The sequence below is a fragment of the Nannobrachium achirus genome (genome assembly GCF_963921795.1).
Source record: "Nannobrachium achirus genome assembly, chromosome: 6".
NCBI lineage: Eukaryota > Metazoa > Chordata > Actinopteri > Myctophiformes > Myctophidae > Nannobrachium > Nannobrachium achirus.
Genome location: NC_137815.1, coordinates 33,538,912 through 33,555,882, shown reverse-complemented (window position 1 = coordinate 33,555,882; position 16,971 = coordinate 33,538,912). Strand labels below are relative to the sequence as shown.

The 16,971-nt window shown below is 41.7% G+C and overlaps 2 protein-coding genes across 2 annotated transcripts; one reads left to right on the top strand and one right to left on the bottom strand.

The window, feature by feature from the left end:
- Positions 1-1,226: 1,226 nt before the first annotated feature.
- Positions 1,227-10,742, bottom strand: nckipsd (NCK interacting protein with SH3 domain). The gene is made up of 13 exons (XM_080728925.1): positions 10,449-10,742; positions 8,628-8,740; positions 8,305-8,515; positions 7,949-8,024; positions 7,129-7,670; positions 6,187-6,357; positions 5,980-6,066; positions 5,428-5,566; positions 5,172-5,252; positions 4,383-4,511; positions 4,166-4,255; positions 3,779-3,951; positions 1,227-3,652 (listed from the first exon to the last, which is right to left on the bottom strand). The coding sequence occupies exons 1-13, from the start codon at positions 10,617-10,619 to the stop codon at positions 3,434-3,436; spliced, it is 2,202 nt and encodes a 733-aa protein (XP_080585051.1). The 5' UTR covers positions 10,620-10,742; the 3' UTR covers positions 1,227-3,433.
- Positions 10,743-10,808: 66 nt separating this feature from the next.
- Positions 10,809-15,849, top strand: ndufaf3 (NADH:ubiquinone oxidoreductase complex assembly factor; the record flags this gene model as incomplete). The annotated part of the gene is made up of 6 exons (XM_080728149.1): positions 10,809-10,818; positions 11,454-11,571; positions 12,691-12,889; positions 13,712-13,778; positions 13,878-13,978; positions 15,253-15,849. 6 exons carry the CDS (start codon positions 10,809-10,811, stop codon positions 15,355-15,357), a joined length of 600 nt encoding a protein of 199 aa, XP_080584275.1. The 3' UTR covers positions 15,358-15,849.
- Positions 15,850-16,971: the final 1,122 nt, after the last annotated feature.

Sequence of the window (16,971 nt, the reverse complement as noted above, 5' to 3'; positions counted from 1 at the left end):
TCCGCCGCCTGCAGTACCGCGGCGCTCCACCACGGCTGGCTCCGGGGCCCCGAGCCGGACGCGTGGGTACCAGTCCCGCCTCGAACGGTCGCTCCTAGCCCGAGCTAGGTCCGTTCCAAGGAGCCCCTGGGCTGATCTCCCCTGTCCCTGCCTTTGAAAAACTCTCCCGCACAAAGTGGGAACACCCTCCGTCACGGAGGTATAGAGGCCGCTACTGGGTGGCGCCCCCCCCAGGAGGGTGTCCCAAGTCGGGCTGAGGGTCCGGCACGTCGGCCCTGGTGCTCTGGGGGTCCGCGGACCCTCCGTCACGGAGGTATAGAGGCCGGCTCTGGGCGGAAAGTGGCCGAGGAGGGTGTCCCAGGTCGGGCTAGAGGGTGTGGAGAGTCAGAGTCGGCCCTGGAGCCTTGTGGAGGTGACGTCACATCCTGCCAAGCGTTGAGGTGCGTCACATCCTGCCTGTTGTCGAGGTGAGGTCCGCCCATATGTCTGCATCCAGGGTAGTCTCGCGTAGCCAGACAACTATTCCACAATCTCTGAATGCTATATAGAGTCTGGAACAGCAGCTCCCGAACGGCGAGTATCGAAAACGGGCATTAACGTTAAAAAGAATATATTTTAAAATGTCATTTCTGCTAAGCAGCAAGCTAAACATGCTTATATGATTTTTATTTATATAATGATAAATATGTGTGATGTGAGACTGAAACGGAAGTGACGTGGGGGCTTCATTTCCGCTTCATCTCGCACTCACCGTTTCTATTTCCGTCTGCCAGACTGTATGCTGGGAGCATTTGACCAAATCGCGGAGGCAACAGTCTGGCCACGCGAGACTACATCCAGGGGCTCCTCGAAGTTTCCAGTCACTGATGATTTAGGGTGCTGGCATTGCATCTGCATGCATTTTTTAGATAGATCTGTACATAATAAGGACGATTATTATCATATTAATAATTACTTTACAGAATTCTTTGAAGAATGTGTAATATTTGGTAATATTAACTGTCTTAATACATTGAATACACTACAGGCCCACAATGGAAACAAGTCCCTATATTATTTTTATATCCTTAACAATCTTAGTACACCGTGCCACTGTACAATCTACAAACTCTTAAGAAAGTATTCATTCAATCAAAGACATGACATTCACACAGCTCATTGTTATTATTTTGTATTTATTTTGTAAACATTAGGAAAATACAGTTTGATACTATTATCCTCTCTACCAACATCTGTTCCAACCATTTAAATTGGGGAAAAAATATAGTTTTATTGTGACAGCGGGAAAAGCCAGTTCATGAACAATGATATGATAACGAAGAGAAGATGACACAATAAATCTGACACTGTAGGTGGTATGCATACGCTCTCAACACGTAGGAACATTCACATAAGCAAACGCACTCTTTAACACTAAAAACAGACAAGGACATAGGCTCATACATGACGAGTGAAAGACTAATTGGCAACATTTTAGAAAGTGTTTAAAGTAAGCTTCCAGAAGAATCCATGAGGACACAGTAACTATTTAAAAAAGAAATAACATAAGAATGCATGAGATAATGGAACAAATAAGGATATGTACATTTGTGCATTTTGCTGTTAAAGTATTAGACCTTGATAAGACTAAAGGCATGCCCCCCCCCATGTTTTTCCTATTTCAGCAATTCTCAACTGGACCTATTAATGGAGCCAATTAATTAATTGAAAGAGTACTGAGTTGGCTGATTTATTGGCACCGCAACGATATTCTGTCTATCGAGCCCCTTACATGTAATCCATGTAAAAACTGTTAATCTTGCCTAATATCTTTTAGACATCTAGACCAAAATAGATCCATGGATTGCCTTGAGGTAAATAATATTAATAACACAAGTTTCTCTGATATAAATAATAACAGTGGAATACCTTTTCCCTTTCAACGAGCCACTGCTCATAAGTAGTCAGCCAAAATGTAATGCATTAACGAAAGCTTAGGCCTACTGTATTCCTTATTATAAAGCCTTACTGCAGCAGTTAGTTTCAAGATTAATGCAGTATATATTTTGTAGAAAGAAGAACACAGGAAAAAACAAAATATGTAAACAGTAAGAGGCTTTTGACATTTTAGTATTTTAGTTCCATGCACACAGTAATCTATCTTGTTTTTGAAGTGAAAAGCACAATACAGACTAAATAAGAGACTGGGCCATTTCAGTAAAGTAGACTTATCATGTAGCAGCATTGCCAATTCAACAGTGAGTTACAAAGATCAAAGCATAGCTATTGTAACCACTGGATCAAGCTGTATTATTAATTATTATTATTAGGTAACCATGTTGGGTAACTAACTTTGTTGTAATCGACAGGCCATGCCAGTTTGTGAGATGAGAGAGCTGATGAAAGAGATGAACACCACGACAGGCTAAGAATATAGCATTCTATGAAATTAACAGTGCTCTCAGTAATCCACAGTAGTTTGGTCCCTCAGGGGTGCACCGTGCACACATCATGGACTTCCACTATGCTTAACTTCTGTATGGCTGAACATCAATGTTTCTCTTCTTGCATTCACATGTTTTTTTTCCCCCTTTCTTCAAATGTATTGAAGGAGAAAACTTGACCATATTGGTGAAAAGAATTTAAGAGAGAAAAAGAAAATGCATGAAAGCTAAAGAAGTGAATGCCTGTTTTACCCCAGAACTATGTATGAATGGAATCCTAAAAGACAAGTCAAGTCAGTTTCCTTCTTAGTACAACAAGTTGGCACCGGCAGAGACTCACTAGTTCAACCCCAGAGAGCACCGAAGTCTGACGTAATTTACACAGACATCCGCCCTGGGTCGCGTTTTTCCCCCATTCCTGCAGATTTATTTTTATATTGCGTGAAATAAGAACTGTGTTCCGAAAATAAAAAATGATCCCTGTGGTTTGACTCATATGGATATGAAGAATCAACTGACTGTGATAAAACGCTAATGTTTTAATTCAATTAATTACATTTTTGCCAGAAACAGACTGTATCAAATATGAGTGACTGACTGATCATAAACGGTACAGAGCCTACAATATCACTGGGAGAGTTCATTTATTTTTGGTCCACAATTCTTATATGAGACGATTCTGAGATAAGAGGACCCAAAGTTATTCTCCATAGAAATCACACCCAGTGTTGAGCGCTGTTATTTATGAGTTAATTTCATTAAGCATCCCGCGAAGCTTGGTCAATGTGGGATGAGGCGGGACATCCATACAGAGTAGACGCAGGACATGCGTACATACAGACAAAGCCAGTTATAGGAGCGGGTAGCACAGCTCAAAAACGTCTGCAACCCAGGGGATGAACGAGTGACGTCAGGACTTCTGTACTCTAATCAAGCTCATCATCAGCGCTATCCCACGCCATAAGGGACCATTCTAGAGTGTTGAGAGAGCACAATCGATGCCGGTATGGTTAGTTCTCACAGATCTGGGGGAATTCCTTGTAGATCTCCTGCACTATTAGCTTATCCATCTGTTTCACTGTGGCGCTCCCACTGTCCTCTCCCGGATCCTCTTCCTCCCGTAATATCCTCTGCAGCGCCGACTGCAGATCGTCGAGGCGATGCCGGTGCTCCAGGTAGTCCGTTGAGCGCATGATGGAGTGCATGAGGGAGAGATATTCCATCCTCAACTGCACATAAAAGAGAGAAAATGGGGTAAATTAGACCATTGGCTTAACGGCATAAAAACAAAAAAAGATTTCTAGTAAATGTGTAGACTGGAACAGGAACGAGATGGCCCTATGTCTGCATTTCACCTTGTCTCCGGGCGAGAGGTCAGATATCTGTCGAACAGCAATGTCGATCATCACCATCATATCGGTGCGGTAGAAGATGTCTGAGGTGTCTTTGCTAGCAAACACATCCTGAAGGAACTTAAGTACTGAGTGTGGGGCAGGTGGGGTATGTTTGAATACACATACAGGGTCATCTAGAGAGGGGACACACAAAGAAAGAGAGAGGAAGAAGCTATTGTAATAATAACAGAAATAATAACAGAAAGTGAGATTAAGTTTTGGATTATTATTAATGTATTTTTATGTTATGTCATGTTACTTTAAATGTAATAATAGATAGATGATAGATAGATATAGATAGATGTCATATACATACAGTATATGACATATATAACAAAACCATCTTACCGCCCCTGTTTAGAAGCAGCACAACTTTCTCTGTCAGGACCTTCATATTCTTCTTAATAAGTTCTTGCATAATCACATTGGTGCTGGGCACTGGGTGAAAGAGACAACACGCACGCACACACACACTTTATTCACATTACAATAATTATTCATAATCTTCTTGGTAAAGTTAGTGCAGCAAGAAAACTGAACAGACTTAAACAAAGTGTGGCCTCACCTGTGTGGTGGAGGTTGAATGCCAGGAGAAGGTTTAGAAACAGGTCAGGAAGCTGTTCTGTGGGGTCTGATGGAAGCCCCTCTTCCACCACATTCAGAAGGTACTGAACAAACTCTGCATTCAAATGCTCTGACAACAGAGAGTCACAGAGTCACTGTTAACAGGCGCCACTGAGCAAGGCACTTAACCCCTACCTGCTCCCAGGATGCCTTATTCATCGCAGCCAGTCACTTCTAATATTTAGGATGGGACAAATTCCACAAATGTGCAAATGGAATGTGCATATACCCCAACAACAATAAAAGGGGACAAATTAAATTAATGTGTCAGCCTTAGTGCCAGCATCTTTTCCAATTTGGGTGGGTATATGTGCCAGCCTTTTTTGACCATTTTGCCACAACTCTGCAGAGCCACACGGAATCCAAAAATAGTTAGATATGAGCAAATTTCATTCTGAATGAAGATTAGAATGCCTACTTTCACCTGCAAAAGAAAGCAATAAAAGGCAAAACCCAGTGATTTTCGGGATAGGCACCACGGACATGAAAATAACCACCCGGAAATCTTTGGGATAGGCACCATTAAGAAGTACTTGCTTGCCTTCATGATTATATGGGTAGCACTTATGCACATTTACTGTAATATTGTCATATTAACAAACATGTGTAGATACTAGTTGTTTGTATTTCTATGATTATATGATGTGATCTATAGTATAACTTCAATCATGTGGCTGCAGTCTACAACGTAGTAGTTCTTTCACAAGCGTATCACGAATAATGTCCATACCATAGTGATGATATGGCACCTGTTCCCCCATTGAGAAGATCATGGTAAGTACCAAGGCTGTGTAACACATCTTCTGGTGTTCTGGGAAAGCGAGAGACATTAAAAAGTATAGTGTGAATTGCACATGAAAAAAGAAGTTGTATTAATTTGCAACAGCACGTGTCATGCCGTTATACAATAGAGGACAAGTTAGGCATAACACTCAGGATTCATATTGAGAGGATCTGTGCAGAGGGTAAAAAGTAGCACTTGTTACCCTGGTTCTCAGTTTGCAGATCTCTGGCAAGCTCCATGGGCAGAATGGAGTTGAGAAGGGTGGAGATGAGGGCAGCGTCCAGGCTACATATTGCTCCGAACACCTTGAGCAATAGCAGCCGCAGTGACACACGATTCTCCTGCAGAGCCACACAGAGAGCAATGACTTTCTACCAAGTGACCAGTGACACGCTTATTTAACCCGGGAATGGGAGAAATGCCTCTCTACTCACTCATAATTCCTGGAAACGAATATTGGTTTGGTGATGATGTATCAGGTAATGGTTTCAAATATCCACCACAAAATGAAAACCGTTGTCTTTGTTCAACGTTATAAAAGGAAAAGTAATTGTTTTGGCTGCTGGGTAACCATATTAATATATTACAATATTAGTAATAGATAACTTGTATTTATCTATTACTATTTAAGTATTATCTATTACTATTACTAAATTATGTATTTTCATCCTTATTTTGGGATCATTTTATGGTCTAATTGCGTACAGTACTCATATAATTCCAAAAATAAATGATAGATGCAGCAATGTCCTACCATCTGATAATATGACACTAGAGACAGGACTGGCTCAGAGTGGTTGACCTTGCACATCCTCTTACACACCGCTGGATCTGCATCAGTCTGGGGACAAACACGCAGCAACAATGACATGAATTAATTAATGGTGAAGCTTTGTATTTCACACTCTCTGGACGGTAAATGTACAGGTTAACGTCACAATATTAATGTCTTTATTATTACCAGTATCTTCAACAGTTCCTCTAAGTAACAAGCGATCAGTTGATGATCTTCATGGAGGGCCCAGCTACGCTGTTGGGAATCATCACGGTGGCGCGCCAGGTCCGTGAAGATAACCTCCAGACGTTGTTCATCATGACAGACCTGACCCTGTGGCAACGCGGAGCTCAGATTCTGCAGAGACACTTTACCATTAGTACACATGTCTGTTATCACTGACAAAAGCACTGTCAACTCCTGGCTGTTTGAAGAAGCATAATCTATCTATGAAATCAAATCACAAAGCCTGAGTCTGTCTAATATGCACACAAACTTGGCCATGTGCGTCAGCGATGACGTTAGGGTTGTACCAACAGTAGATACGAAAAACCACACATATCATCTGTCATTTCATCTGTCTGTCTGCAGGTCTATGGAGGACACACCAAGTTTCTGTGCATTTGGGGAGGTGTAGGCATCGGTTTCTAATTGACCAACCCAACCCATACTAGGCTGAATCACAGTTGTGCCACTGCGCCATTGTAAGTGGTGGCGTGCACATTAGAACTCCATTTGAACTACAAATATGGAGATCCCATTTCTCCATATTTAGCTGGACGCATGGTAGTGGGTACCGCACTGGGTACTGAGACAACGGGTACAACATGTACTCCATTACTGGGCGAAACAGATCTATGGAGTCAAACATGTTTTGGTATTAGACTCTTCTGGGAATTACAAAATGTGCATGGCTGTAATGCTGGCCAACATATGAAGTTCTGCAATCTGATAAATTTGAATAAACAATATGAAAAATGTAATACAATATCAAAATGGTTGTTTCATCTAGAATTTGGCAAATTTTTCAATCAAAGATCCTCCAAGATCCTCAATGTCACTGTCAACAATGTTTTAGGCTAGCCAGGTTCTGCTGTAGTGAATCCCCGGTTGATCACCAAATCTCACCTTGCTCTCTACCAACGAGAGAAGGACTTTCTCCAAGGCAGAGGAAGCTTGAGGTAAGGTGACCTGCAGATGGCCCACGACCACGCCGACGGCGACCCGCGACAACTCGTAACTCAGGCCTGTGTTCTTCCGTACCAGCTCGATCAGTTCGGCCCCCGTTGTCAAGGGAACCGGCTCAGAGGTAGTGGGGCTGCCAGGAGGGGTTTCAGCGACAGAAGGAGGGGCAACCGGCCAATCGCTCTCAGGCTGGTCCTCCTTAGTGGGCAAGGGGGGGGCAGTGGGCTGAGGGGGCTGCGGCGCAGGGCTCTTCCTGGACACAGCTGGTTGGGGAGAGGAATCAGAGGGCAGCTCGTCCGGGGCAGGTGGGTTTGGCTTGACGCGGCTTGGCACGGGAGGGGGAGGGGTGCTGGCAACACTCGGGAGGCTTACATCAGTAGAGACCAGTGAGTGGGAGGAGCCGGATTCTGTGGAGGCGGTGCTGATTGAGAGGGACGGGCCGGGGGACGGAGCCAGAGAAGAAGCCCTGGAGGGGACTTCTGGTTCTGCACACAGAGGATCAGAAGGAGACATAGAACAGGGGCTCCTGTTACAGTCACCCAACTAGAAGGAAGGGAACCGACTAAGAATAGAGTACGGGTGTTAAACGTATGTCAGTAGCCAGTAATACGAGGAAAAGAAATAACAGACTGTGGTGCGGTGTATTACATCGTAATATGAAGAATATGCACTTAGCAATAGATGCTGTGAATGATGAATCGAGAAATAGATAGGGCATATCATTGAGAACATGGGATGATAACGATGCTCTCCGAGCTCTGACCTGGGCGTCGGCTGCCTCTCTGTTTTTCAGGGGGTGGGGGGGTGATGGGGGCAGCACGTCGGGGCTGAGGAGGCACCTGCACGAGAGGAAAAACAGGAGAAATGAGTGCAAAGTGCATTAAACTCAGATTAAATTGTGAATTGGCAACTTAAGCCCTATACTTTGTTGTACGACGAACTCGACCGAGTAAAAATTAGTATAAAGGAATATAAATACGGTAAACAAAATAACGAGTAACTAAAATAGCTGGTCTGCAAGGATTTTCTTTTTTTTTTCATGTTCAGCTATAATGACGTGCCCAAAATAGGGACACTGGGTTTAAATGAGCTGCAAAGGGCTTCAGTGTGTTGTTTTACCTGGTAAAAACCCTGTTCTCCTTGCATATTGTCCAGACTTCCAGACAGTGGCACACTGGCCTGACGTCCATAGTCTCGGTTAAGACCATTGGGTGGTGGAGGGGTATGACTGAGCGTTATTTCACTGGTAGACGAGGAGAGGCCCTGCTTTTGACCAGAGGTTACTGGGTTTCGTCGCGCCAAAGTCTCCTTTCTGTGATGGATCAACTTTCTGTAACAAAAGTCAGAGGGGAAATAATTGTTGGTATATCAATATAGATTATTATCTAGCTCTACAGTGACTCACTGAATGAATTTAGTTCATTGTGTCCATTTGCACTCACTGTAAGACATCTCGTTGCTCCAAGTTGTATTTGCCTCCATTTTTCATCGCAACATTATGGATGCCTTCGATAGCTCTATCAATGGATTGCAACACCTCATCCTGCTCTGGACCCTAGAGAAGAGCATATTAAAGATGATCAGTGGTGGAAATCTATTTTCTAAATATCTTTTGACACATTTTGAACTTGACTGCTGACTACATGACTACTTTTACTTTTGGTACTTGAAGTATATTTTGATTCAGATACTTTTGTACTTTCACTCAAGTACATTTTTAATCACAAGACTTCTACTTGTAATAGATTGATTGTGGGGTTTGGCTTGCACAAGTACACCGTGATGACATCATTAAGGTGTACTTTGCAAGCCAAACCCCACAATCAATCCTCCAGTTTTGGGCAACACAGAAGGGGGGGTACTTTTTTTAAATGTCCACATAACAACTCAAAGGCATGTTAATGACATAGTTCAATATTGAAAATGGGTGGTTCTCCCCTTTAAGTAAGAGTAGACATACTTCTTCCATCACTGATGAAGATACAAACTAGGGTAAAGAGAGTATTTTCTTGTTCCCCAGGGAGCCTGAGGGCAGCTGCAGGCTGCTCAGATGGCTCTGATGAGCAGTTTGCTCAGGGACACTTTGACATTATACACTGTAGATGGGCGAGCTGAGAATCAAACTGGTGACCTTCTGATTCCATTTCCTAGCCGGCCTCTCTACACTCATCTACTGCCGAGTGGGTAGGAGATGGAGTGAAATATTCATTAATGTGGCAGCATGCATAATTATGAGATTGGAGCCCCAAAGGGAACAAATGTGTGGCCCGGAAGGCATATGGGATCGCAGCTTTTAAGAACTAGGGCAGTTATCTAACATAACCAGGCTTTTAAGCAATGTAATGTAACACACAGCTCAGCATCATAAGTCTCCCAAAAAGGACATGAATGACACTAGACAACCTGTGTACTGAACAACAAGCAAAGTAGGCTACATCCCAGATGGAGTCAAATTAGTATGCGGTTGCAAAGTCTATTATGTAATAAACTACAATGCATGTTCTGACAAGTTTACAGCCCCGAGAATAAAGTAGAAACCAAAACTATGTAGGGTGCGGAACACTATCTGTCATTCTGTCAGACAATAACAATGCTTGGCAGAGATTAAGTATTGGGTGTATTATTAAATAAAATAAATCTTGTCATAGTGTAATCTGGTTTGAACCAATGTTTGCTTGTTTTTTCTTTCTGCGTTGGTGCCATCAGATGAAAGTCGTGTTATTGTCCTGGTTTTCAGTTTCATGGGACCAGTGTTCTGTCCTGCTGACCGTGTCCGTGCTGAGGTTGCAGTCGTCGAGTCCATCAATTCAGAACTGCGCGTGACAGGAAAGTACGCACCTCTCCACACCTCTGTCGCAGTAACAACATTCTGACTGCAGTGACATAATATATTAAGTACCTTATGGGCCTGTGGTATTCATTCGGCTGTCGGAGAGTGTCCCCCAAAATGTATCAAAATCCCTAATACAAATTATTGTTTTTTTATGCTATAAAAATAATAATAAAATAAAACAAAACTTCATGACAACATCACTGGCTGGCAAATGTTCCTCTGGCCTTCTGGTTTACAGCACCAGCATGCCAGTGCAGACAAGCCCCTCTATCTATCGTCCCTCTTCCCAGTACCCACTACCCAGTAGTACCACAGCGCCACACACACGCACACACCCTAGCCTAGACTTCACAATTGGACCCTTCTTTGCTTTGAAAAGATCGCCTCATTCACTACACAGTCACGTGCAAGTTTAAATTAAAGTCCCTACCTGGATTATTTCGATATACGAGGACGGGATGTAGCCGGTCTCGCCCGAGCTGCAGCGAGAGCCCAGCCACCAGTGTTTGTTGCTTCTCTCCAGGATTAGGAAGCTCTCCCCGGCTGCGAAGTGCAGCGAGTTGGCCTCCGTGGACCTGAAGGAATACAGAGACCGATACATGATACACGTCTTCCACACTACCAGAATCCACTGTCTACAGTGTCACCCAAATACCTCCCTATCCTAGAACTACTATGAACTGGTGATTAGTTTAAAGGCAGAGATAATTCTACAAGTCTCTTCTTCAAGACATGGCCTGATCGGATCTCTCTCTCTGCCTCCTATTTACAACACAATTTAAAAGTTGCAATGTTGCCCAGTAGACAGCAGGGGGCGCTTGTGATCTCTGGGCACACCCCCTAGCAGTGGTGTGTAAAAGTAACTAAGTACATTTACTCAAGTAACTTACTTTTGAGTCATTTGTACTTGAGTATTTCCAATTTTCCAATACTTTTAATTGTACTGCACTACATCTTAGATCCAAATATTGTACTTTTACTCCACTACATGCATTTGTAAACTTTAGTTACCACCACAGTTACTCATTGTGCTAGTTACTTTTGGTACTTTAAGTAGCCTACATTTTAATACCGGCAATGCCTTTGTACTACTACATTTTTAATACAGGACTTACTACTTGTAACGGAGTATATATCGCAGTATTGGTACGTTTACCACCACTGCCCTCTAGGCTAACTTAATCAACGACAGAATTATAATTGTTTAATCTGCGATGTCACGCTGTGCAAACATGTGATTCGTTTTTGTTTTTGTTTTTTTTTTACATGAAAGTTCACGTGTGAACGGATGTACTTGTTAAGGCCACCAATAAAAATACATAAATAAAAATACATTATTTTTGGTAAATCACTCGATTTCACCTTGTGGTATACGCTACCGGAAACTGTACCCGGGCCGGTGTTACAAATAATTCTGTCCCTCTGTCTTTCACAGACCGCTTCACACTGTCAGACTCCATCAACAACAACATCAACATGCTGTGTGCGAGACTGCTTCAAAGATCAGCCCAGAGTTTCAACCTCTCCCCTCGAGCATCCCCAGTTTTCACGAGGTATGGAAATGATTTGACACGTATAGTAATGTCGGGAAAAGAATAAAGGACCCCAATGTAAACAAGCCATTGTCCTTTCTTGAGTTTAAAACCTTATGTATCTGAACTGTCATGACTCATGTCCTTTCCTATGCGAACTGCTAATAAAGTATTCAATCAATCAGGAATACATTTTAATGATCTCTTGTCTAAAATCTACATGTAATATGGGAGCAGGCCATCCTCCTGGCAGATAAGGCTGTCAGAACTTGTGCTCTTGGCAACCTCTTGGCAGAAATAAGCCCAAGGTCCTGGCTTGTACTACAATGGCAGTTTGTATTATGGGAACATTTTTGCCTTGAGACTAATCATATGCCATCTGTTCTCTCATGTGGTTTGCTTTATATCATTGAATTTGAACAAGTGACGTTTGTAAAGAAGAATGGATACGTTTAGGGCTGCAAATCTATCCATTGTGTAGTTGGAAAGGAGGAATGAGTTAATTCATTCAAAGGAGCTTTATTGGCATGAGAAAACATATGTTTACATTGCCAAAGCAAGTGTCAAAATAAAATAGAAACTGTTGAAAATGGGGAACATAATACAGTTGTTGTAGTAGGGGGTACAGAATTGTGTAAACAGAGCTACGTCGCATTGTGTAATCTTTATATATACAGGCCAGGTTTTTCTTTCTCAATAGGATTTAAATATAAGAAAAAGAAACTCCGATTTAAAATGCTAAATTCACATAGTAAATCAGAAATAAACCTTTTGATAGCTCATGAAAGTGGATGTTTTTTTTTTACTTTTACTTACTTTCTTTTTATATCGGCTATATTATTTGGTAAATCGATTTGTGTATAGTGAAATAAGAGCATACCAAATGTGCTAGTCTTTATTGTTCAGTTTTATGAAGTGTAGAGGGTTTAAGTGGGACTGAATTTGCAGCTCAACAACAAAAGCTAATTCATCCCAGCGTATGAAGGAGGACAAGTTCATGATGAATTTAAATCTCTGCGATACGATTATTGAAAAATAGGCTTCATTAACGGCCTGTAGAAACCATTGGCATGACGCTGTCCATATTTTTTACGGTCCATGATCACGATAATAATGATTATTCTCCCATCTCTGTTCCAGTCTCATTCTCCAGTCTCGGGGGCACAGACTTGGTCCTGAAGACGATGAGATGTACCAGCGCACCACTGTGTCTGTCATGCAGAAGGAACCGGGCGGTGGGGTCATGATCCACAGCTACAGTCCCAGAGGATTCAACATAGACGGAAACAAGGTGTTTGGGCCCTGTGCTTTACTGCCTCCAGCCATCCTGCAGTGGAACGTAAGGAGGATGAGTTGCATTGAGTTGCTGATGCTCCAATCTCTTTATTTGTTTGTTTTACTTTCTGTAATGCTGATCATGAACATGATCATTTTTCATTTCATTTAACTATTATTGATTGACATTTAATGTTCAATATTTTATAAATGGTGGCCAAATACATATAATAATTATAATATAATCTGATAATGATGTACCATGCATGTTCAAATCATGCATACTTCTTTTTTTTTTTTTTTTTTTTCATTTTGGAATAAATAGACAATTTAACACATTGTGGTGCCCAAAATGTTCAGGTGACCATTTGACCTGTATTAACTTGTTTGATAGGCACATAAAGTAAAGCCCTTTGCACACAGGACAGTTGAGTTTTATTCGCTTGCTGCACGAATAAAACGTATTGGATTTGGTGTGCAATGCTGTGCGGAATCGGCGCTGCGGATCCCAAAAGGAGTCATAAAAGGAGTGATGAGTTTTTTACCGCATGCGACAAGACGCACGAATCAAACTGGGTTCGATCGAGAAAAAAACGCACGGCCGCAGCCACTCGTCGCACAGCTAATTCGGATCCGGTGTGCATGATCCGGTGTGTAGAGAATCATTGTTTTCTTTAAAAAAAATGAAATTGTCCGTTTTATCCGTGCGGATAAACACGCCTGTGTGCAAAGGGCTTAACCCTGGTGTCCCTTTTTTTTGGGGCAAGTCATTATTGGGAAAAACATTATCACGAGCTTGTAGATCGTCTATTTCTGCTGTGTGACACTGTAGTCTGTAGTAAAAGTATAAAACCGGTCTTAAATGCTAATCTCTTTCCCTCTGCAGGTTGGCAGTCACGTCGACATTACAGAAGAGAGCGTCTCACTTTTTCACATGCTAGAGCCACGAATAGGTAAAAATAGAATTAAACATGATAAATATCCCATTTTACGCTAGGCTGGCACCAAGCATCTCTAATCATTTCTTTCATGCTCTTTTGTCATGATTACAGAGATACTTGTGTTGGGAACAGGAGCTCGGGTTGAACGGATTGATCCCAACGTCCTTGCCCTTCTGAAGCGTAAAGGCATTGCTGTGGAGGTTCAGGACACGGTAAAATAAACACACAATCTATTATTCTATTCAGTTTAAAAAATTGTGCGAATCTCAAGACACTTTACACAAAGAGCAGAGGGCAGGAATTTCATGGCCTGCGTTGCCCCTCAGTTTGGCCATGTGCCCCTCAAACCAATGGCATGACCTGAGGCCACAGTGGCCTTAATGCCCTAGCTGACTGTAGCACTTTCTCCTCTCTCTTTCTTGTCAATAGCCAGTTTAAGCACACCGTTTCTACAACCGCGACGTGAGGCGGGACTACGGCTGCTATGACGTAATCGCCATAGCAGTCAAAATCATTAAGCAACAGCCTTCCGCGACGGGGTCCCAACCCCTGTTATTACTGAACTCTTTGGTTCCCATGGCGACGTGACCGCGCAGCAGGCGTTGTAGACGCTACGTGGAAAGGTAGCCTCTGCTGTTGTAGGAACGGCTGCGACGGCGGCAGGTTGATCTATCGAGCGCTGATCATTTCCGGTTCCCATTGTCATCTGCCGTTGCCGTAGCATTGCTTAAAGTCGCTAATATGTAGACAGTAGACAACGGTGTCTCTTTCTTATCATGTAGACACCAGTGTCTTTTGTTGAGATTCTGAAATCTTAACTCCCCCGAATCCCCATCTTTAAACCAATCCAGTGACTTTGAATGGTGCAGGGCTGAGCATGCATTCTTTATCTATTTCATTGCAGATTAGGTTATCACCCTTAACCCTTAAATTCAACATATTCTATCAATGGACTAAAATCTTGTTTTATTTGATGGCCTTCCTGCAGTAGCCTGGGGCCAGCCTATATACAGTGCAGCTAACTAGTAACTGCACTGTTTTAACATGGCTGGGATGTCTAGCTCAGCTAGGCTATTCCTGCAGTGCCCTGACATAAAAATTAAACACTTCTTTGATATTTTAATTTCGATACAGTCGGCTGTTTATTATGAACAGGCAAGCTTATAAGTTACACTTGGACCTATATGAAATCATAATAAACTCATTTGTACTTTTAAAGCTACACCAGTGGGTGGAGTAGTTTGCTATAATAAAATTGTGTTATTGACTAGGTATGCTGTGTGTAGTGATTGAAAATAAGATGAAATATGTAATGCTCTTCGTGCAATAAATAGCTTAATAGGTTAAACGAGCTGGAGAAAAAATATATGCTTATTGCTCTATCTTGACTTTGAGGAAGAGACTGAAGAAGCGCAATAAAGCAGGGATTGTCTGTCTGACTGTAATACTTATTTATTTAATCATATTCTTTTCCTTTTCTTTTCAGCCAAATGCGTGTGCTACCTTCAACTTTCTGACCAGTGAACGGAGAGTGGCAGCCGCTGCTCTGATCCCTCCACCCGTCAGCACAGCACTGGACCTCACAGAATAGGTCACCAAGAGCCTCAGCATTGGTCTGTCAGTGTGCGATTCTTTTCTGTTGTTTATCAACAAAGTGTTCTTGAGCAAGGCACTTAACTTCCAACAGCTACAGTACAATTTGTATAGTGACGTTGTACTGCGACGCTCCTAGGTGTGAATGTGTACAGTAAGTGAATGATTGTGAAGCAGGGCGTGGCTGAAAAATAGCCTTTGTGTTCAAGAAACTGTAAACAAAGCTTAATAATAGTATTTATGATCTGCCATGCATTTGTGTGGGGCAGTAAAATGTTTGACACCCATCGTGCTTCAAGCAGTGGGTATGTAATGTATGCATTTGTGGGAAAACTATGCATGTGTACAGATGACTGCTGTCAGTATGTTTATGAGGACACCAGTAGGTGGAGTATTTTACTATAATAAAATTGTGCTGAGGAAAAATGCAATGCTTATTGGTGTATCTTTTATGTAAAGTACTCTGTTTCAATTGGACTCTGTATGTGAGTTTTATTTTCAACATCTCCAAATATATTAAACTTCATGTGTAAACTTGGCATGATCACCAATATATAAATCTGTATTAATCATCTCCTGAAGGTGGCTGACTGTCCTTCAATTGGATAAGCCTTCCTAATCTGTTTGTCCAGGCAGATGGCTTTGTCATGACTGTTGCTCATGCCGACAAAACTACATTTAAATGAAAGATTTGACGTATTGCAATTTGCGTCATGATTTTCAGTTGACTGTTATTTTTGGTGTGCAACATGGTGGTATAACAAAGTACCGTAAATATTCTAGGCCCTCCATATTGTACCTCATAGCATTCTGCGTTGTCTTGCTTAGGCATAATTTGAAATCATCACAATTCTACTATACCCTCTTTCCACCTCCCAGAGTGCATCCTAAACCCGGTCCTTTTTTAGATTAGTTGGCCTTCAGCCTCTGACATTGCAAAGTCACTATAATACTGAAATATCTCACTATAATAATGAAACAAAAGCTGCCAAAAGAAATCCCTGTAAAGCCAATGCCCACGGTTAAATGGTCTGATAGTGTAGGCAAGGTATCAATATATTGCACTGTCCATATAAAACATGAAGCTCAAAATTATGAAGAGATATTAGAAAAAAAGGAAGCAAACGAAAAACAAAGGTCTTTGCATTAAATAAGAAAACAAACAAAAGAGCTTAAGTAAAATAAAGTTTCATGGAAGGTTAAATGAAATGTCTTAAAATGTAGCTAAAGAAAGGCCAGTTTCCTCTACTACAATTCCTTTGGATTGTAGTAGAGGTTTTAAGGGCTCATGTAGGAATATACAATCTAACACTAACCCACTGAAATCTTTATAAACAAGAATTACTATAAGAAATCAACTCTGGAAGACTCAGAGCCTGTGTAGTCTAGCTATGTGTTCTATCATTTGTTTTCAGTATCATGATGAGTTAGGAATGGTCCTACTACTATTTCTGAGATAAAAGATTGCTGTTTTCGTATTGGTTTGTTTAAAGATGTGTAAGTATTATACCAAAATTCCTTTAATATCCATCATTAAAGGGATTTTGGTATAATACTAAGATAGATGACAGTCAATTAAATAGCTAATACATTGTTTGATATTGCAAAAACT